This window comes from Fukomys damarensis, unplaced genomic scaffold (genome assembly GCF_012274545.1).
Source record: "Fukomys damarensis isolate Sample0158 unplaced genomic scaffold, DMR_v1.0_HiC HiC_scaffold_14, whole genome shotgun sequence".
In the NCBI taxonomy this organism is placed as follows: domain Eukaryota; kingdom Metazoa; phylum Chordata; class Mammalia; order Rodentia; family Bathyergidae; genus Fukomys; species Fukomys damarensis.
Genome location: NW_022900926.1, coordinates 84,537,165 through 84,558,598, shown reverse-complemented (window position 1 = coordinate 84,558,598; position 21,434 = coordinate 84,537,165). Strand labels below are relative to the sequence as shown.

Here is a 21,434-nt window from a genome sequence, read left to right as displayed (position 1 = left end):
GAGCATCCTGAATTTCTTGTGCCAAAGCAACTGCAACAGTTGTGGCTGTAGCTATTACAATAATAAGAGCTACAATTCCCCACAATAACCAATCCCATCACTCTTTTTTTGTCTACTTAATGCTTTCTCAATTACCACTAACATTCATAATCCTTGATCTACATACCAGGTTTCATTAAGTTGAACAGATATCATAACAAAGAGATGTTGTCTCAAAACCATCACAGAATGAAAGGAAGTCATGATTTCTGAGAATATACAATTGGTCAATTTACAATTAAAACAGCTGCTGTTATATTCATTATCAGTTTCTTAAGCAATCTCTATATTTCTTGCCAATAACATATAAGGAGCATTAAAATAAGACATTATCTTTTTCTTTTGTTCTTTGACTTGAGATAACACAGTATTTATGGTATTTCACATATTAAAGGTCCCTATGTTAAAAACATTGAAACTAAGGCTAGTAACTTTGACATCTGATCATAAACATATTTCTCCTAATGCAGCAGCAAGTTTCCAAATGTTGGTTTGAGAAAAACCTGAATTTGTCCACCAAAGTCCTACAGACATGCTTAAGTCTGTGGAATTTCCAAGTCATTAGTCTAAAAACTTTTGAGATGTGTCATTAAATATCAGGCATATAAGCCCAATATTGCTGGATGTAGATTTGTCAGAATGATCCACATGATGAACCAATCTCTCTGGTAACCATTGAGCTCCATCATGTTCCTGTGAGAAAACACAAACATATCCACAGCCCCATATTAAAATGGGGTCGGGTCCATACCATCGACCAGTTAAGGGATCTCTCCATTTTACCAAGGTATATGGAGAACCTTGTGGAGAACCTTTCTGCTGCTGAATGGCCATGCTTATCAATTTGTAAAAAAATTAAAATATAGGTAGCATGATTTAAATCTTTTCTGTGTGAAGAGGGGTACAATTCCCCCTTTTTTTATTTTTTGTAGTTGCACCTTTAATAGTGGGGAACAGGGAGAATATCTAGATCAAAAGATCGTCATAAACAATATGTTGGAAAACCTGCATAGTCAAACAACATGAATACATTTTTGTATACCAGAAAAGTAGCAATAATAATTATTATAATTATATGAAATCTTATGTCCTGTAATGTAGCTTTGTATCAACAGGATTTTCTTTTTTTTTACAGAAAATATATTTTGAAGATAACCATCATAAACATGTTACAATAACACATTTAGAATTCAGCCTTTTGATGATAACCAATGTAAACATTTTAACAACATATTTTCACAAGGTGTATCTTTTAATAATGCTATGAAAATTATTTGGGTTCCCATTAATGAACAAAGATCAGAATAAATTTTCTGAGCAGCTGCTTATTTACCAACAAAAGTGTACCCAAACTTCAAAGGTTATATTTAATTATCTTTAAGGGTTTGTTTTTTTTTTAATCCTATAAAGCCAGGTTGTAGAAATCAACAATCTACTTGTATTTGATGTCATTTTGATCAAAAAAACATAATTGAACAAACACTTTCGAACATTTAAGACATACAAACATATAAGACAATTTAAACTAGAGTGCACTCAGATGGTTTTGGCCAATTGAATTATAAAATCTTTTAGTTATGACTAGTCAAAACTTTTACAGGTCAAAATTAACAGAGATCTCTTGTAGAATTAGGGTTAAAGGAATGAAAGCTCTTCTTGACTGTAAGTTAAACCTTTTATAACAGACTTGAAACCAATAAGCAAGCATAAATAAATCATTTCCATACATCTTCTCTACATACTTAGGTAAAGACAAGACCAACATACAATAACCTTTCATATTAAAACTATAACTATTTCAAAAAGGGAAGAAAGGAGCTAAAGGTGTAGGGAAGGTGGGATAAGTAGGGGAAGGGTAATAAGGGAAAAGAAAAAAATGTGAGATAATGAAAAGATGGAAATAAAGTATTTGTAGATGGGGAGGGGAGGAGGGGGTGAAGGGGGGGCAGGAGTAAGGGGAAAAAATGAGACTCAAGACTTGTCATGTGGAGGTACAAGATCCCAACAATGAATGTAACTGTACTGTATCCCTAAAATGTACGAAGAAACTCAATTAAAACAGAAAAAAAAGTATAACTCTTACTTATAGCTCTCCTAATATTTTTCTATCTCATTTATTATTAACCTTCTATAACAAATTTCAGTTTAAAGTGTCCTTTTTCTGTTCTCAGATTGTTACATCTTACAATTTGACTGGCTGCCAATAGAACAGTATTAACTCTGAGTTTTTTTAGAAAAGAACAAGTTAACCCTATAATTGCAGTGTAAGAATTTGCAATGCACAAGAAGTGTTACCAAAGCTAAATAGTTTTCACTAGCAGCTGATTGTCATAGAGCAGAAGTTTGAGCAACTCCTAGACTGGAGCAAAAGAGGCCAAACAGAATGTAAGACAAAGGCTTATGAAAACCAAACTGAAAGAACCAGGGACTCTGTCAGGGAATCCTCTTAATCTCCTCTTCCAAAACCAGAAGTCTGCCTTGACCAGAGGGTTCTGAGGAGGGGAAAAAAATCAACCTCCTTCCCAGTAAACAGAGAGACAGAGTTCCTACCAGAGGAGCAAAGGACCTCTCTGGACCCTGTGGTGGGAAGTCCACTAGCAAGTCTGCCTGGACCTACCTCCCCACCTCCAAAATGATCCAGATCACAAATTACCAATTCAGACATTAACAGGAAGAGAAAGACACAGAAGCAAAAAAGAACAAGTACTAGCTCAACACAGTAGGGATCCTCTAGGGTTAGCTGTACCCATCCTTTTCACTTTCATGTCTTGGATCCAGACTATCTCTAATAAGAGTCCATAAGCTGAAAGCATCCACAGGTACCTTGCTAGGTCTGTGTGCAGCATAATAATCTTGTAATCATTTTCCTACCGTACTCCAAATTTTTAGATTTCCCTCCTCAGGAAAACAAGGACAAACTATTTCTACAAATTCTAAAATATTACACAATTGCTGGTGCCCTACTCTAGCACCACTGACATGCAATAAATCTTTAAGCATATGTACAAAAAACATGCAACTATTGCCAGCTCCCATTTTTAATATTTACAAGAAAACTCACCGCTCCTCTTTTGCCTTCCTTTTGAAGGTCCTCTGTTTTCTTTTTGTCGAGGTCTCCTTTTATTCTTTATCCAGCAGTGTCCTTCAGTGGATCCCTCAATACTCAGGTTCCTGTTCGAGTGCCACTTGTGGTGGTCCAGCCGTCACAACACGAACATGCCTGAGTTGGGGAGTGAGGATTGAGAAAGGAAAGAACAGGCAAGCTTGAGTGGAGACTAAGAGAAGTCTGATTTATTTTACAGAAACAGCTTCTTTTAAAAGCTCACATCAACTGGAAGCTTTTAAGGTCACACAACAACAGGAAGCACCAAGCAATTGTTTTTATCTTTATGTAAAGACCGGATTTCCTGGCTCTTACAGATAACATCAGATCTTTGGCTAAGGAGTTCCTGTTATCAAAGGGTCAAAGAACTAAACAAGTTTAACAGTGTCCTTGAAAAGAAACAAATGTTACATTGTATCAATGCCTTAATTGTACCGGAAGAAGTTATTTTCCAAATGTCAAACTCCAGTGGGCCATGACTGGGCCCCCACAAAACCCTTCCATGTCTCTTACTGAATAGTCTTGAAAATTCATTATTCATGATGCAAATCAGCAAATCTGCAAACTTATTCTACATGAAGTATTGTTTAGGTTCCTTATTTCAACTACAATGACCACAGAACCAGTCTGGTGAAAATAGAAAGGAATTTTTTTTTTTGAGATATAAATATATACAAGTATAACTGAAGTACTAAAAACAGGGTAAGTGAACAATTAGTTTAAAAAATACAATGTATATCTCTGTATATCTTTGTAGAAGGCAAGCTACATAGCAGAGATTTCTTATCAAATAATGTACTCTCCCCAAAATTGTAAATACATGCAAATCAAATAAAATAAACTATCGTGAAACTAACATATTCATTTATCTTAACAAACTAAAATTAACCAAATTCACTACAAAAAAAATAGGTAAATGAAAACCCAGATTATATTAGTGTAATCAGTCCTAACTGTACTCTAGATATGTTTAAAGAACAATGTTTCTTTCATGTTGCAATAACTTTTTCAGTTTTATAACAAAAAGGCAAACACAAAGTACATGTACAATCTTTCTTTTCACTCTGTATTTTAGACCAAGCTCCACATTTAATAACTAATATAATATTTACCAAATCATTTCTGTTCTTTGCTTCATTCATTAAACATATATTTATTGAATACTGTTTAAATTTTCGATGTCTGTTGTAACTAATTACCACAAGTTTGATAGATTAAGCATACTCATTCATTCACTCATTTGCAGTTCTAGAAGTGAGAAGTTTGATTAGTTTTACTGGGATAAAATTGAGATATTTTCATAGTCATTCTTGGCTGAGAAGTCAGAGGTAACTTATTTTCTTGCTCATTCAAGCTTCTAGACTTGGAATGCATTCCTAACATTCCTTTAGTCTCTGTTCCATCTCCAATCCACAAAGCCAAGAGCGGATATTTTACTTCAGTGGTGACATTTCCACTTTATCTTTCAAAGCTCCCTTAAGTTCCCTATTATAAAAATACTTATGATTACATTAGGGCTCACTTAGATATTTTCAGGACCCTAATCACATTGGTCAAGCTCCTTTTGCAAAATATAGCAACATCATAGGTTCAGAGGATTAGGACAACCTGTGGTGTCATCATCTGCTCTACTATTAGCAACAATTATGTGTTACCTATTAAGAGATGTAGTATGAATCAGGTAGTATCCATGTCTGCATTCATGGTGTTTGATAGTCTCATACACAACACAGATTTGCCTGCTTTTTTACTGAGTGCTCTAACAGAGCTTATTTTACAAAAGGAATTAATTATCTATTTCTTAGAATAAGTAGGAACAGAAAATTACTTGCAGTCTGTCTTATTTAAGTAAAGTGCAAGTGGGATCATCTATTTTGAGAGATAACCCGGATTTTGTTGACATTGGAAACTGTTCCATGTTCATGGCAAGAAAAGGGGATGTTATAGCAGGAGTTAGATCAATTTGGTCAAAGAACCTATGGTATCTTGGAAAGGAAAAGAAAACTGTTTTATCTGAGAAAATGGTTATGTGAAATCCACACTTTAAAGGGTATAACATCTGGGGCACGTCTGATTATGGCATAACATTCATGTTCAGTCATAATACACGGTTTCCTTCCTTCAAAGGGCTGAAAGGCTCTATATCACCCTTTGTAGTGTTGTCCCCTCTTAGGAGGTGCTGCATCTTTCTGCTAGCCTAATTTTCAAATACAGAAATGACCCTGCCTCAACTACTGTGATGTTTGAATGCAACAATGTGTCCCTCAGGAGACACAGCCCATAACTAGTCTGGAGTATTATAGCACTAACAGCACTAGTCATATGTAACTTTCTCTCATTCACCAGGGAAATGACCCTGGAACCCTCTTATATCTCTAGGTCTTGAAGTGCATTGGCCTACAAAAACACGCAAATCAGTGTATGTAAATTTTCACTGGAGGAATTTGTTTAATTAGTAATCATCTACATTGAGTTTAATCCTAGAGTGTGAGTCAAGGCTGAGAAGCACCTAACCCACTGGTCAAGAAGTCCCCTAACCACCCACCTGTGGCCAGTAGAAAACCAAAAGAATTTACAGGACTCCTATATTTTAGTCATCACCTTGCAAGGCTGGTTTCTTTTATCTGTATCACAGTTCATAAATTTACATGTATGGAGTTCGACTGGATTCTTTGCTGTCAGAATGCTAATGGTACTCTGGATCTCTGGGGGGCATGTGTTAAAAGGATTAGGACATTAGGGAGAAGAGAGCTGCTAACAACAGGTGGAAACTTTTGTGTTCTACACAGGGGATTTAGAGTCATATCTGAATGCCAAACTGTGTCACAGGGTATCCTATTTATACTTGCATAAAGCAAGATGTGATATAAAGAACAGGTCAATTTAATTGATGAAATAATAAAAGTTGAATAAGATTGCTACCCCTGCTTTTGTATACTGAATAGTTTCTCTGGTGTGAAAAACTATAATGGTACACAAGATCCTAATGGGATAATTAACAATGTGAAATAGGAAGAAAAGGGCTAAAGGTGGGGAAAGTGGGAAGGGTAGGGGAAAGGGAATAAGGGAAAAGAAAAAAGTATGAGAAAATGAAAAAATGGAAATAAAATGTTTTAAATGGGGAGGGGAGGAGGGGGTGAAGGGAGGGCAGGGACAAGGAGAAAAAATGAGAACCAAGACCTGTCATGTAAAGGTACAAGATCCCAGTAATGAATGTAACTGTACTATATACCTAGAATGTACCAATAAACTCAATAAAAAGGAAAAAAATAAATGTAGTTGAGATTAAAAAATATCTAATAGAATAGCCATGGAGAAAGCAGACTTAATATAGACTTTGAGGCATATTGTAAAAATGTACTTTTGCTTACAGATTTATTTTCATTCATTTTGTTTTTGTTCTATGTTTGTTACTTTGGATCTTAAACAAAAATTCTGATTTTGGAAGAATGCCATACTGTATGCTTTGTATCCTATTGACCATTAAATACACCAAAAGGGCTGGCTTACATTTCAAGACAATAAGGAGGCAGTAGCATAGGTTAAGTAATCAGACTACCTCAACCAAAAATTTGAATTTTGAGGAAAGGAGCTAAGTAATGCAGGCAGAGTTGAGAAGCTACTGGTGCCAATGTAAACAGTATTGAGAGAGCAATGTATCCTGCAAATGGTAGTGTCCTAATCTGTACCTTTATGTAAGGCTGTGTACTCAATTTCCTAGCCTCTTTTGGTTCCTAGAGATTGTCATTACCTAATATACTCCATGCTGTACTCTATAACTTTTCATGTGGTCTATTTGTGTTTAGGTTTGCCATATTTAGATTTTATAGCTTATAACAAAAGTTCTGATAAAGAAATGGAAAATAATCAAATTTTTAGGTGAGAGGAGTCTTGAGCAAAGATATAGGATAGGCCTGTTTTGTCTAGGAAGTTCTAATGAAACTTCTAGGACTGGAGGAAAGAGAAGAGACATAACATATTCAGGACACAGATAGTAAGACCCAGTGAAATGGAAGAAAAAGATGACCTGAAATTTTATAATCATATAAGCATTTCCCTAGGTCTAGGAAAAAAAGGAGAAGCACTTTCATTACTAAGATCAAGATGGAGATGATGATGATGATGATGATGGTGATGGTGTTGGTGGTGGTGGTGATGATGATAAGTAAATAGCTGCTGCTTTTTTAGCCACAAGGTAAGATTCTGTGGAGTGGGAGATATTATAACAATCAATGATATTTAGGAAAAACTAAAGGCTATGGTAGTTTATTGTGTTAGAATATTGATGAGAAATTGAATATTGATGAGAAAAAGAAATTAATGAGAAACTTTTGCTGATATTCCCCAATGCATTCTGTCCTTTTAAATTTTTTTTCTCGCACTCTTCATTACTGATCCTCATTGATACAACACATTTAAAATGTAACTTATATGCAGCTCTATTTCCTTCTAAGAATTCATCTGTTAGAACAAAGGCATATTCTTCCATTGTTATCTTTCTATCTATCTATCTATCTATCTATCTATCTATCTATCTATCTATCATCTATCTTTTTGCAGTACTGGGGATAAATACAACACTTTGAGCTTGTGAGGCAGGCACGGAGCCACTGAGCTAAATCCCTGGCCCGCTATAGGTTTAATTAAAACAATAAGCCATAAATATTTGTTGACAGAATAGAGAGAGAGGGAAAGAAGTAAGGAGTAGAAAAGAAATTCTTCATTTACTGCCTTTTCCTCAGATCAGTATAGGTCACAATGCATACATTCTTGCAGGTTTTTATATAGTATTAGATACATATATTTATATATATATTTAAAATGTATAAAAATGAACTTCTATATCACTGTACTAATTATCTATTTATCTTGGACACTTTTCTAATCAGTACTTATAAATGCACCAAATTCACTACTAGTTCCATTCATTTAATCTAACTTTTAAAACATATGAGAAATAGAGTAGACTTGGCAGTAACTATGTCTGACACAGATTTGAAAATGTCAAGAATTAGTATGTAAAAATATTACTTATATGATAATAAGACCAAAATAGTGTTCCACTCCCCACCAGGGATATAGAAAAAAAATAATGTATACAAAAACGTGTTGAAAAAAAAGTTCTGTTGAATGAGTAAAAACAGAATACTGACAACATATCAATGTCAAGTCAATATTTTTGTCCTGTAGCAGAGATGTACAGTGCAGTCAGAGTTACAAATTGGGAATTTTTCATAACCCCAATTTAGCTTACAAACACTGCTATGCAATGAATCTCACGCACAGAGGGAGATGCAATAAAAATCTATTTACCCTAGTTTATTTACATTGGAAGAAATAAATACCCTGTTTTTATATAAGTGGGCATGCATTCATATACTATAAAATGAAATGCCTTCTCTATCATCCAACATAAGAAAACCTATCACATTAAAACAGAAAAGAATAATTACTCAAACAGATGAAGAAAAAGCATTAGATCAATTAAAGGGTCACTCCTGGTAAGAATAAATAAATAATAAATTAATTAATTAAATAAAACATTTAGTAATTAGAAATAGAACATTCGATAATCTTGATAAAGTAGCAATTGAAATGCCACAGCAAACATTATACATCATGATAAAATTTTAACAGCACTGCAGGCAAGTCAGAAATAAGATAAGACATTTATCATTACTTTCATTAAACACTGCTGGAGGTTATGATAATGCATAAGAAAAATGATTACAAACATTACTATTCTCTACATTGACCACTGAGAGGCATAACAAAAAAAAAAATGAACTATCAAAAAGCTCAGTGTCACTTCCGGATATGAGACCAACATATAACATTCAATATTTCTTGTATATAACATTAATAACCAATTTAAAAAGATGTGATTTGGTGCTGTAGATCAAACCCAGAAGCTCATTCATGTTGAGAAAGCACTCTATCACTGAACTATTAAATTAAAGAAAAATCTCCAATTTTAGCAATGAAACATAGGAAAATGTTTTAAATTGTAATGAATTACAAAACATTAAAGAATATAAAAGAAGAGGAGCAGCTAGTAAAATTGTTTTCCCAAATTGTGGATTGTTTTTAGTTCTATTGATGGTTTCTTTTAAAATGCAGAAGCTTTTTAATAAGATGAGATCCCAGCTGTTGATTCTTTCTGCTAGTTCCCATGCTATTGAGGATATGTTCATAAAGTCTCTTCTTATGCCAATGTCTTCAAGAGTTCTGCCTAACTTATCTTTCAGCAAACTTAGTAACTCTTTTTTAATATTTAGATCATTAATCCATTTTGATTTTAGTTTAGTGCATGGTGAAAGATAAGGGTCTCATTTTAATCTTTGGCAGGTTGAAATTCAGTTTTTCAAACACCATTTATTAAAGAGGCTATCTTTCCTCCAGTGAGAATGGTTGGTTCCTTTGTCAACGATGATGTGGTTGAGTACATCTGGAATGTTTCTGTATCTTTCAATCTGTTTCACTGATCCTCAGGTCTCTGCCAGTACCATACTGTTTTTATCATAGTGGTTTAGTAGTATAGTTTCAAATTGAGAATTGTTATACCAGTTGCCATGTCTCTGTTGCCTAGGATGGCTTTTGCTACTCTAGGTTTATTCTTGTTCCAAATGAATTTATGCATTAATTTTTTCTAATTCTGTGAAATATAGTGTTGGAATTTCAGTTCGCAGTGCATTGAATCTGTGTAGCAGTTTTGATAGTATGGCCATTTTCACTATGTTGATTCTTCCTATCCAGGAGCAGGGGATATCTTTCCATTTTTTAATATCCTCTTAGTGCTGTAGTTTTCAGTGTAGAGGTCTTTTGCTTCTTTTGTTAGATTGATTCCTAGATACTTCCTTCGTTTGGATGCTATTGCGAAGGAATTGTTTCCCTAATGTCTCTGTAATTATTTCTCTAATTTCTCTCCTCCATTTGTGTACACGAAGGCTATTGATTTTTGAGTGTTGACCTTGTATTCAGCTACTCTGCTGAAAGTGTCAACTAAGTCCAGAAGTCTTTTGGCAGAGTTTTTTTTTTTTTTTTATTTGGTTCTATGTCAAGTATCATATCATCAGCAAATAATGACAATTTTTACCAGCTGCTCCTCAGACAAAGGACTATTATCTAGAATATATAAAGATCTCAAAAAAATCAGGCCCCCAAATATAAAAACCCGATTCAAAAATGGGCATCTGAAATGAACAGACATTTCTCAGACAAAGAAGTAAAAGCAGCAAGTAAATATATGAAAAAACATTCCACATCACTTGTGATTTCAGAGATGCAGATGAAAACAACACTGAGATTCCACCTCACCCCACAAAGAATGGCAGCTGTCAAGAAATCACACAATAACAAATGTTGGTGGGGTTGTGGGGAGAAAGGAACCATTCTCCATTGTTGGTGGGAGTGCAGACTGGTGCAACCACTATGGAAATCAATATGGAGATATCTCAAAGAGCTGTGACTTGAGGTTCCATTTGACCCAGCCATCCCTCTGCTGGGTATCTTTTCAAAAGATTAAAATAATCATATCACAGTGATATATACTTACCCATGTTTATAGTGGCACATTTTGTAATAGCAAAAACAGCCCATTTGCCCATCAGTTGGAGCCTGGATAAAGAAGATGCGGTTTTTCTATAAAATGGAATACTACTCAGCCATAAAGAATGAGAAATTAGAGTCATTCATAGGAAAATGAATGCATATTGAGAATATACTCAAGTGAAATAAATAAGTCACAAATGAGTAAATACTGAATAGTTACTCTGGTGTGAAAACCTATAATTGTACATAAGATCCTAATGGTATAATCAACAATGTGAAATAGGAAGAAAAGACCTAAAGGGGAAGTTGAAAGGGTAGGGGAAAGGAAATAAGGGAAAAGAAAAAATATGAGAAAATGAAAAAATGGAAATAAAGTATTTGTAAACAGGGAAGGGAGGAGGGGATGAAGAGAGGGCAGGGGTAAGGGGAAAAAATGAGAACCAAGACCTGTCATGTAAAAGTACAAGATCCTAATGATGAATGTAACAGTACCGTATACCTAAAATGTACCAATAAACTCAATGAGGAAAAACAAAGAACATAAGAGGCTAAATCACCTGAATATAAATAAATACACAGTTTAAACAAAAATCCAGTCAAAATCCAAATCAGATTATAGGGGATGGCACTGGGGATTGATCTTAGGGCTTTCTTAGTGAGCTACATCCCCAATCATTCTTTTCTTTTTTGAGACAAGGTCTTCCAAGTCACTAACTTGTCCAGGCTGACTTCAAACCGTCCATCCTCTTTTCTCAGTTTCCCAGTGCTGGGATTAGGCCTGCACCAGAGTCCTATACTTTTCTCTATTTAAAATATTTCATGTTACAATTTTAGAAGAAATTAGTTAAAAAATCTCAAGGTGGTCAGGCGTGGTGGTGCATGCCTGTAATCCCAGCACTCAGGAGGCTGAGGCACGAAGATTGCTGCACGTTCAGGACCAGCCTGGGATACATAGTGAGTTCCGGGTCAGTCTCAACTACACAGTGAGACCCTGTCTCAAAAAAAAAAAAAAAAAAAAAAAAAAAAATTCTCAAGGTGGGGAAACTCTTCTAAACAATAAAGCACAGAGCATGCCATTGCAATCTAAAATGTTAAATTCAACAGTAAGCATCCTAAAACATAAAGGTTGCAATCATTGAAAGATACCATAAAAAGTGAAAGGACAATCCACAAATTCAGAGAAGATATTTGTAACAATTACAATTAGTGAGCAAATAGTTAAGCTATAAACATAAAATCATTACAAATTAAATTTCAAAACCAATCCAATAAAACATGGGCCAAATTAAGCCTAGACCTTTCACAGAAACCCTAACAGCCATAAATACATAAAAATGCAAATCTCCATGAACCAGGGGAAAAAAATGCAAATTAAAAGAAAAACAATTAAGTGTTATTTTCAGGCAATCCTTTCAAAGTATGACATTAACAAATGTCATAGATCATGATGTACCAAATTAGTTGATGTGAAATGGGTTTGTATAGCAATAAATTTCAAAACCTGAATGTGTAGTGAAAATAATTAGTTCGGAAGGGAAGGAATTGAACATGCACATTTATATAAAAGGCAAAACCATGAAAACTGTATTTTTAGGGACTTGTACTTATGTAACAATTTAGAAAAGCAATAAAATGATCAATCAAAATTCAGCATAACGGTAATGGCAAAGATGTGCTCTGGAGAAGACAATATAGGTATTTTTCTATTAAGCTCTTTGGTGGATAGTAGGATGTTATTATTCTTTAAAATGTGCACATGATATTATAATTATTTATGCAAGTTGTACAATTAAAATTAGTTTTAAAGCATCTACTGAGCTTTGAAGAAGGCTTCATTAATTTGTTCACAGAAACAAAGTCTAGCCTGTGAATCAATATGGCCTTGTTACTAGGTAATCCAAACAAAATATAATTCTCTTGGCTTCTAAAGCTGATGTAAGATGGAAAAATCCAGTTGTAACTTCTGTTTCAAACGTTCTTGTTCTTCTGACTTTTCTCGATTTTTTCTATTAAGTGATTTCACTACAAATATGATTTTTTAATACATTTGCAAATTTAAAATGTCACCTTTAAATGTCTACTTTGGCCTTCCAGGTAAAGGTTCATTTAAAGAAAAGCGGCAAAATACTGTAGCTTCTCAACTGAAAATAACCAGTGTACTCTGAACGCCAAACATTAAAAATCAAAATCAAACATTTGTCCTCTATAATAGAGCTTCCCAGCTAAGACTGAGAAGACAGAACTGAATCACCTCCACCATCTTCCGCCTTTTTCTTCCTTGCTCTCTGTCCCACAGGGTTCCCGATTTGGACCCGCCTCTAGCCCCGCCCATCCTTAGCCCCTCCCCGCGCCGCCAACCCCTCTCCACTAGGCTCCCGAAAAGGCTTGGGCAAGTGTTGAACAGGCGGGGTTGGTCAGCCTCTAAAGGGCAGCTCTTGGCTTTCTCTGTATTCCCGGTTGCCACAGCTCGGCCAGCCGAGTCCCTGCGGATGTCCTACGCTCCGATCCTGGTGAGTACCCACGGGACTCAGGGTCCTAAAAATGCGGCGGCGGCGCCGCGGTTCACACCGGCGCATGCGCTTTCGCCAGCCAGCCAATCGGGTCGCTGCTTTCCGCCCGCGCCCTTTGACCCCCGTCCCGGTCCGCTGTGCAAGGGGCGGAGGTCTGGTGCAAGGGGGTGCAGTCTGTCGGGTTGGACTTTCCTTAGGTCAGTTTTACAGCCTTATCCCGCGCCATCCTGGCCCCACCTGCTTCCTCTGTGCTGCCTCTTTGGATCGGAGCCTCCTGTAGCCTCAGAGGACCTTCTCGGGCGTTACCCCGGCAGCAGTTTGACGCTTCGGGACCAACCGCAGCCTTCACCGCGCTCTCCCTGGTCTGCGCGGCTGCGCTGGGCCTGGAGAGGCGGAGGCCCCGAGGAGCCAGGCCCACCGGCCCGGGCTGTGTCGCCGACTCCTCGGCCGCTTGGGCCTGGGGAGAGAATAAGGGTGGCGAGGCCACTGCTCAGATGGCTTCTGCCTTCACCCAGAGCGTGTTTGGCTCTGTCATTTTGGACTTTATCCTTTGCTAAGTCTGAAGGTCCAACTATACGAAACGAGTACTTTCTTTTCTCAAAATAAAACAAACCATAGGCAGTTGAAACAGTCTGTTTCATTTCATTGTTGCAAAACCCTACGGATAGGAAAAATAGGGAGGAGCTTTTAAAAAAGACAACAGAAGTGTAATATTTATTTTGTGAGTTTACAAACCAAATGTGGCTGGGCTGACAGTTTGCTCGCGTTAAAGTATGTGGGCAGAATAAGATAAAAAATACAAAATGAAATCAACATATTGCAAATACATTTGCAAGTTGTTTTCACAATCCATTACTTCCTTTCGTTGAACTGTGTGTAAACACTCAGAAAAATAGTGCCTTGCTGTGAGTAGGTAAATTTTTAGGGTCTGCTAACATTACCAGAAATGCTGCTGCTATTCACATGACGAAGTGAGTGTGTGATCAGAAACTAAGTAAACGGCCTTCGGATTAAGTTTGGGTTATGGTTCAAGGATTATGTAGAATTTAATCATTGTTTTTAAGTGCAGTCTTTGAATGAAACCTTGGCTAGATCAACACCCTTTGTCCGTGTCACAGAATTATTGTGGTATATTCTCTAAACTTGATTCTGCTACTACTTTCTAGGAAGACAAAGTATTAGAGCTACAGCTGAAGTTTTAAGGCCAGGCTTTGCCCCTTGCTGGTTGCTTAAGGTTATTTAGCCATTTGCTGGATCTGAAAGACTTGTAGAAGTTAATCACTTGTGCAGTTTTATCACTTGTAAATTGGCGTTGAAAGAAACTGCTTCAAAGATTGTTAGGAAGATTAAATGGATTGATAAAGGTCTGCCTAGTTGATTTACTGTGAACCAAAGGGACATGTGTTATTGTAAAACTCACCCAGGAAAGGATAACTGATCTGAAAGTTCCAGATATGTCTTCTATTAATTGTATTATCTCCAGTGACTCTATACAGAAGAAAACAGAAAAAGCATGAGGTGTCTGTATAATTTAAGTGGTAAGAGTTGAAAGATAGAAACTTTCTGGCTTTTCTTGCTTATATGATAGCAGAAAATACTTTTTAAGTAATAGTTGGTTATCACATTACCTTGAAATCTCCTGAGTCTCTTAGCTGAGTATACCTAATAATTTTTCATTGGACCTCATTAGACATTCCAGTTAAGTAGCTATTTTAAAAGATTTAAAACAAAACACATATAAGCACCATAGTTTCAAAAGAAGCTATTACATATAACTTCTGAGTACAGATGCTATCTGCTTTGAGAACCAATATAATCTGCAATTAACTGGACTTTTTGGTCTTCTTTCATGTAACTTCTGAAACATTTCTTTTGTTGAAACTAAATAAGTTTTTCCAAGTCTAACATGCAGTATCAGTACATGTTATAGGCATCTTTTGTTTGTTTGTTTGTTTTGGTTTTTCTGGGGGTTTTTTTGTTTTGTTTTTTTGAAACAGGGTCTCTTTTGAAAACAGGGTCTCTTTTGAAACAGGGTAGTTGAGACTGACCTGGAACTCACTATGTAACCCAGGCTGGTCTTGAACTCACAGTGATCCTCCCGCCTCAGTCTCCGGAGTGCTGGGATTACAGGTGTGCGCCACCACACCCGGCTGTTACAGACATCTTAAGGGTCATTGTGGTTTTGCACTTTTTAAAATCATTTTTATTTAAATGGCTTTAAATATTACAGAATCTTTATAGTTCTTTTTATATATTATATTCAGTATAGGTCCTAAACATACCAAGTGTGTATGTAGTCAGAAGAATGTGTTTATATACATACTGTTCAAATACATACCAATGTCAAAAGCAAGAGATCCAGAAACTAAATAGAGCTGAACAGTTAATTATCACTAATTATGTATGGAATATGTTGGCCTCTACTGGATTGTGAAGCTAACGACTCTGTTTCTAGGGCATATAAAATGTAAATAAATAGTCTGATGTAACATATAATGTAAGAAATACCAATATGATGTGTGGTTAATGCCTAGTACTAGTGACGATGAGCCTTTCAGAGATGAGCACCCAAACTGGAACCCAAGACCCACTTAATTTATTGCCAAGTGTCAACACTGTAATTAAACCTGAATACTCATATTATACTTTAGAAAAAACAACTTGCACATTAATATCTTTTGTCTTAAAAGCACAATAACACACATGCTATAGGCTTGCCACCATCTCATAGACTATTTCTAGAAACATAAGTTTTAAAAAAAGGCAGCATTTCAGTTTTATTGAAGTATGAGTGATATTTTTTAAATTAACCATATAAAGAGTAGACTATTAGAATAAACCATACACTTTTTTTATAATTGTTTAGAAAACACCTTTTTTAGTATTCTCATCACCATCAATAGTTATTTATTTAGTTTTATACTAAATCAGACATTATTCTAGTTTTACAGTATTACATTGCATTTTTATCCTCACAAAAACTGAGTGAGCTGACTCATTTTACAATGGAGGAAAGAAGTACAATTCAATCAGGTCACTTGTGTAGATCAGATAACTAAAAATGATACTGCTAGAATTGAACCTCGGCATTTTAACAAGAATAATTTTTAATCACAATAATCAGGTTCCTTTCAGTAGAAATGGCTTAATGTTGACCGAGATGTGGAGTTATGGGTAGAGCCAGTGGACCATCTGTGGATAAATGCAATATAAAAAGAAGAAAAAGGGACCAGCTTAAAAGATTACACTGACAAGTACTACTAATAATAAAAAAACCCCAGAAGGTAGTTTTCATAAATGCTTGTTTTTTTTATTCATGGATAGATGCAAAGAATGAAAATACTGTATATAAGAAATTTTCAGTGTTTCAATATTTCAACACCTAAGTCCTAAGTAGTATTTATTATTTGATTAAATATTACCTTTCATATTTTCTTTCACAAATAGATTCTTGAATGATTCATGGAATAACTATGTCAGAAGACAAAACTGATAGGCTCTTTTAAAAAAAATTTTTTGATAGGCTCTTTTTAAAGAAGAGACTGAGTTATGATTATACCAGTAGGTTCATCATGGCTGATTTTAACTTACCTTTTCAGATTTTAAAGTAAGTATTCTATTTTATATATTGAGTCTTTCATGTATTTCACCACTTAACTGAAGTCAGCATCTCAAACTCAAGTCTCTTAATTTCTAAATCCGATAGTATTGCTTCCATTACCTATGAATCTTCAACATTCATTAACATTGTTTCCTTATAATATACTTGCCCCAAACTTTTCTTTGTTATGAAATATTGTTCCAAGTTTAGAAGATAAAGAATACTGTTTTCTCACCTGTAGATAACTATATGTACCACACATATTTCTTTCCTCTGTGTTTATAGTTTATGTTGTAGAGATCAAATTATATACATATTTTTTCCTGCTTCATATCTTATCAAAAGTTTACTTTCTTTAAGAAAGAGGAGGATTTATCATTGTCATAGTAATTTGGATATTTCAGGATAACAAATTATAGGCATAGAACCAAAAGGCCATACAGTATTGTATCATTTTTCCTGGCCAACAGATTGGCCTGCCACATTCCACATGGAAATTTCACTTCTTGCAGTTGTGTAGTGCTGAACTTGAAAGACTATATAAGTTGGTCCTTCAGAAATAAGCAGATTTTATGTTAATAATTCTTGCTTTCCATTTTGCTGGTGGGATTCTTTTTTTTGTGTTTTCAATTTTTATGAACAATCCAATAATTCCCATTTTCCTAACTATTTTATCATGTTTGCCTATCAATAAAGATACAGTGATAACTCAGTTCATGAATGCTTTTGTTTGCAAACAATTTGGTTCACAAACAGAAGCATTTGACAGAATTTTGTTTCTGTTTAGAAACTCTGCATTGGGTGACAAACATGACCACAGCCATCTTTCCCATAAACACAAACCCAAAATTGTAGAACAAATGGTTTGTGAACTGAGGAACCACTGTACTCGCATTTACTTACATGTTACATTGTATTCTATGTAAAGTTGTCCCTGTGTACCTATAAGGGGATTAATTCCACAAACTCCTGCGGATACCAAAGTCCATAAATGCCTAAGTTTCTTATATAAAATGGTATAGTATTTGAATATAACCTGAATATTTCTACTTATATACTCTAAATCATCTCTGATTTACTTGTCTAATGCAATGTAAATACTGTGTAAATAATTGTATTTTTTAGGGAATTAATGACAAGAACATGTCTATGTGTTCATTACAGATGCAAGTTATTTTCCCCCAAATATTTTCCATCTGATATTGATTGAATCTGTAGATTCAGAACTCAGAGGTATAGGAGGGCTAATTATATACATTACAGTAGCCTGTGTATGTGTCTATAAGTATATGTAAATATACACAAACATATATGCATGTATACATACATGTATATTTTTTCTTTAACATCATGTCATGGGTCTTCATAAATAGGCAAGATTAATTTTTGAACAGAATACCACAGTAGTGAGTCTGCGGAAGTGCAGCCTCTCAGGAAATTCTATCTATATATTTACAGAAATTAATTTTGATTACTTGTTTAAGCTGGTATTTGGTAGATTCTCCATGGTTAAATTATGCTTTCCTTTGTAACTAATTAGATAGTTTTTGGAGAAGTACATTGCCAATCTGTGGTTTTCCTTTTTCTCATCAAATTTTTACTCCTTTGTTTTGAGTCTAATAATGATTTTTGCTTTTATGGTTAGTTTGTGTTTTAGTCCATTTTGTCTTGCTGTTATAACCTGAAACTAGGCACCTGAAACTAGGTAATTCATAAGAAACAGTAATTTAATCCACATTGTTCTGAAGGTTGGATAGTCCAAAATCAGGCATTAGCCAGACCAGCCACTTGGCGAGGTCTCCTTTCTACTTTTAATCTGGTACATCGATGCTACAGCATTTGAAGAAGAGGAGCTGTACGTGGTGGAAGAGCAGAAGAGGGCAAGTGGAATTCCCTCAAGCTCTTTTAATAGTGGCATTAACTTTTTTTGAAGGGTGGGCCCTTTGTGGCTTGAACATTTTCCCTTAGGCTTAATCCCTCAATAATACTGAATTAGGAATTAAGTTTCCAACCCATGAAATTTGGAGGACACATTCAAATCGTAGCATTTTGTCTATTTGTCAGAGTAATGTTTGATTATTTTTTTATGTACTGTCTTTTACAAATATTGTCTGCTTCTATTCCATTTCCAAGTATCATTTAAAATGCTTAATTATTTCCCTGCGGGTAAAGTTTTAATAAAAAAAAAAGATTTATGCAAATCCATTTTATTAGTATTAGACTTAAACATATTTTTAACTGCTTCCTTCTATTAACTCTGATTTTTAATTTTACACTTAGGTTCAGAAAATTTTCATCTATATAGATAGAATATTTCTTTTCTATATTCAGGATACATAAATTCAAGGAAGAAAACAATATATTTAATTTTAAGTAAAATTTGTAAAACTTTTATCAGACTAAATGTAATTGCATGCAAATGCTGGTATTTGCAAATCAGTACTTCAATTTAGTGTAGCATACAGTTATATGTAGATTCTTTTGCAGACATCAATATTTGATGATATAATTAATATAATGCATTTTACTAATTTTAAATGTGATAATTAAGGATTTTACTTTTCATTTTGAAGACATCGGAAAATATTGTTGCTACCACTTACTAATTATCTTTTTCAATAAATTACAGTGAAACATTTACGGTTTTGGAATTTAAAGGATGTCATCATGGCAAAATTTCGGAGAAGGACTTGCATCATTTTGTCACTTTTTGTTCTATTTATTTTCTCTCTGATGATGAGCTTAAAAATGCTGAGACCAAATACAGCTACTTTTGGAGCTCCTTTTGGACTTGACCTTCTTCCAGAACTTCATCAACACACTGTTCATTTGGGGAAAAAACTTGATTTACCAAAGAGTGACAGAATCAAGAGTGAAACCAATACCAAGAATTTAAAAAGTGTTGAAATCACTATGAAACCTTCCAAGGCCTCTGAACTTAGCCTTGAAGAACTGCCTCCTCTGAATTACTTTTTGCATGTATTTTATTACAGTTGGTATGGAAATCCACAATTTGATGGTAAATATATACATTGGAACCATCCAGTCTTAGAACACTGGGACCCTAGGATAGCCAAGAATTATCCACAAGGGAGACACAACCCTCCAGATGACATTGGCTCCAGCTTTTATCCTGAGTTGGGAAGTTACAGCTCTCGGGATCCTTCTGTCATAGAAACTCACATGAGACAAATGCATTCAGCTTCTATTGGTAATTATTCTATTTATGTTTGTGAGTATGTATATATACTGTATATAAATAATTGGTGGTGGAACACTAAGTCAGTATGTAGTCTTCACATTATTACATTTTTGAATTCATATCTCCAAATTTAAAATTGTATGCACTTTTAAAAAATCAGGTAACTGCCTGAATTTTTAAAAAAATTTAGTATCTTTAATGTATGTTGTTTACTTTCTAAAAATTTGAGTATTTAAATTTAAATTTAATATCTTTAATGTAAGTTGTTTACTTTCTAAAAATTTGAGTATTTTTATTGATTTCTAATTCTATTTCTTAGTTATCTAGAATACAGTGAATTTCCCCACTTTAAGTTAAAAGCTCAGCAGTTTCTCAAAGGTGTGCATTGTTTGCCGCCCGAATCAAGAAGTAAAATATTTCTATAGTCTGGAAAGTTATATCATGGTTGCCTTAGTCACCACCCCTTGCTATGATCTGATTTCTATCACTGTAAAGTAATTCTCACTCATTACTTTATGGAAACTGAATCCTCAACTTGTGTCTTGTTAGTAGAATATTTTTAAATGTACTTATGTTAAATATTCAATAGCGAGTAGATTTTGTTGATGAGTACTCTTCCATTATACAATTATAGGAAATTTGACTCTGCATTCCACTGTTGATAGACAGTTGGGCTGTTTCAAAGTTTAGAAATGTTGCATATGATTTTGTTTTGCTTCTCACTTTGTTTAAGCTACTCTCTCACAGTCTCCTTTTTTTATAATGTTTGTGTATAATGTAATGAAAGTTTTAAATGTGGCATTTGCTATTTTGTTTGCATGTGCCCTGTTTATGCTATTTTTCTTCCTCTTTCCTGCCTTCTTTTAACATTGAACATGTATGTTTTTCCATTTTATATTCTGCTCTGACCTAGTTCATATATTCATTAATTTTATTTGTTTTGTAATTGCTGTAAAGTTTACATTTTATACACCTTTGACTTCATTGATGAGACATCGCTGGCTATTATTATTAGTATTCCCCCTCAGCTTTATTTTCCCTTTCATTTTAGTTACATACATTTAGTCATATTGTCTTATTGGTGAAGTATATGAAAAATATAATTTGTTACCAAAAAAGCTTTTCTTTTCTTTTCTTTTCTTTTTTTTTTAGTATAACCTTCTGTAAAACTTTGCTGTTTCGATTTTGTCTTATTAGTGCTCCTAGTAATGGGACCACAAGAAGAAATTGGGTCCACACAGGAATTCTGATTTTTCTAGCTCTTCATAAATTGATATACTCATCGTGGAGTTGATATTTATACAGAGAGAAATTCAGGGCTCTTTAATGAATAAAACTGAGGCTATCTGAATATGTATAAACTGACTTGATTTTATAAACTGTGTGTGTCAGTTTTTAAGACATCTTGTTTTCCAGTATGTACTTCCA

At 34.6% G+C, this 21,434-nt stretch overlaps 1 protein-coding gene and 1 long non-coding RNA gene across 4 annotated transcripts in view; one reads left to right on the top strand and one right to left on the bottom strand.

Annotated features, from left to right (window-relative positions):
* Positions 1 to 612: 612 nt before the first annotated feature.
* On the bottom strand, positions 613 to 13,513 carry LOC117286027. Its single transcript, XR_004517177.1, has 3 exons — positions 13,441 to 13,513; positions 3,101 to 3,259; positions 613 to 732 (listed from the first exon to the last, which is right to left on the bottom strand). It is a non-coding gene; the product is annotated as an uncharacterized LOC117286027 (long non-coding RNA).
* Manea (mannosidase endo-alpha) overlaps positions 13,021 to 21,434 on the top strand; it is a 30,504-nt gene continuing 22,090 nt past the window's right edge. Inside the window, exons 1-2 of one of the 3 annotated variants that reach the window (XM_010603643.2) lie at positions 13,021 to 13,203; positions 19,434 to 20,015. In XM_010603643.2, the coding sequence (XP_010601945.1) occupies positions 19,472 to 20,015 (544 nt within the window). In that variant the 5' untranslated portion in view covers positions 13,021 to 13,203; positions 19,434 to 19,471. Of the gene's footprint in view, positions 13,204 to 13,385; positions 13,401 to 16,791; positions 16,811 to 19,433; positions 20,016 to 21,434 lie in introns of those variants that run through there. The other 2 variants (XM_010603644.1, XM_010603642.3) reach the window with 2 other exon arrangements.